We start from the raw sequence: 1,759 nt of genomic DNA on the forward strand, positions 1-1,759 counted from the left end.
AGTTATTTTACTAGTTCTGAATCTTTTACTCACTTTCTCCTTTCTTCCCTCCACCTTGCAATCTCCTCTGGAGTGTCTAACTTGATCTTCTTCATACCAGGAGCATGCATCTAGGAAGAAAATGCCTGCTGAACTTCAGGAAGCATGTTTATCCTTCTGACATTCTCAAATATTGTGAGGGATTAGTGAAAACTTTGCACCCACCATTAAATTTAAGGCAGAGACAATTTTAAAACTACAAGTGTATGGATTGTATATAACCATACTATGACAATTCCTTTAAAGAAAAACATAGTAATAATTTTTGGTTACTTAAAATAGCACAATAGGGGGGGGAGTAACATAATTCTGAGTATGAATTAGATGTTATTCATTTTATGAACTGACATCAAATACCCAAAATGACCTACCAATCAAAATTGAAGGAGGAAGCTAAAGAAATTATTCATATAGTGATGTAAAGGAGTATAGTGTAATAAAACAGCATAGAATTTAGAATCAGTAACTCAAATGCAAGAATCACTTCTGAGGTCATGAGCAAATCGCTTTCTTAATCTGTTAAACAGAGTCAGTAACTTACTTCACATGTCATTTGCAAGGATAAAACTGAATAAGAGATGCAAAAATAGCATGCATCCAAAAACACTTATGAACTTACATTTCTCCAATGAAACTGGACAATCTTCTCATGTGCGCTAAAAGAACAATCTACTTCAGGACACTATTAAAAATTTAAAAAAAAAAAAGATTATTTTAGACTATTCAATGTTTCTTTATTAAATTTACCCTACTATTACATACAGACACATATTCTAGTCATTACATTGCCTTCTCATCTATGTCACTGCTGGTATGAATAGTGATTTCAATAGCAAAACAAAGATCTCTTCAAAACAGAGTTGCTTTTAAAAAGAATGACATTCTCAGAGTATACAGTATAGTAATGCATATTATTTACTTCTCCACCTGAGTGAATGCATGACATCAGCAATGCTGTAAAATATCCTTAATTCCTAAAGTTGAGGGGCATGCCTATAGAATGAAAATAACATTTCCAAATTATGAATACTATAATTAAAATCTTCTTTAAAAATCACTTAATATGGCTCAGGCCATTCTCAGAGAATGAGTGGACATTGCAAATTATATTCTGGTTAAAGGGTCAAGGTAAGCCTTACAGGAGAAAGAACTAAGTGCACAGAGCAAATGGAGAGGAAGTCAGTCCTCTAAGAAGCCAAGAAGACATAGACACAAACACACACACACACACACACACACACACACACACACACACGGCACTTCTCCTCTGCTTCACTGCCTCTTCCTGAAGCAGGGGGCTCTCCACTATCAATATGCAAACCCAGGGTCACTGTCCCAATTTGTAAAGTTACTATACCAATATTTCTATGAAAATTATAAACTCTTAAGGAAAAACAGTTGAGTTTCTAACGAATATATCCATTCTGCTAAATAAATTTCAGGACAAAGAAACCTACTTTCGTATGTTCTGACATATGTTTATCATACTTTTCTTGATTTTTAAAACCACGATCACAGGTATCACAAAAGCAGTGAAAAACAGGCTCCTTTCTTCTCTGCAAACAAAAACAAAGAGGGATTAGGTTTCTGGCAAAAAGTCTTTACTCAGTAATAAAAATATATGTATACTTCTAGTAACACATACTTCTATTTTTCACATTACTCTTACATGTAGAAGAAACTTCTGAATATACTTTTAAAGAAAGGACAATTCTTGGGC

At 33.7% G+C, this 1,759-nt stretch overlaps 1 protein-coding gene across 1 annotated transcript in view; it reads right to left on the reverse strand.

Moving 5' to 3' along the window:
* NUFIP1 (nuclear fragile X mental retardation protein interacting protein 1) overlaps positions 1–1,759 on the reverse strand; it is a 35,038-nt gene that overhangs the window by 26,582 nt on the left and 6,697 nt on the right. The window contains exons 3-5 of the mRNA XM_004680313.2: positions 1,497–1,595; positions 659–721; positions 34–110 (exon numbers count right to left, since the gene is read on the reverse strand). Coding sequence (XP_004680370.1) covers positions 34–110; positions 659–721; positions 1,497–1,595 — 239 coding nt within the window. The remainder of the gene's footprint in view (positions 1–33; positions 111–658; positions 722–1,496; positions 1,596–1,759) is intronic.

This window comes from Condylura cristata, unplaced genomic scaffold (assembly GCF_000260355.1).
Source record: "Condylura cristata isolate star-nosed mole 26May11 unplaced genomic scaffold, ConCri1.0 scaffold00010, whole genome shotgun sequence".
NCBI lineage: Eukaryota > Metazoa > Chordata > Mammalia > Eulipotyphla > Talpidae > Condylura > Condylura cristata.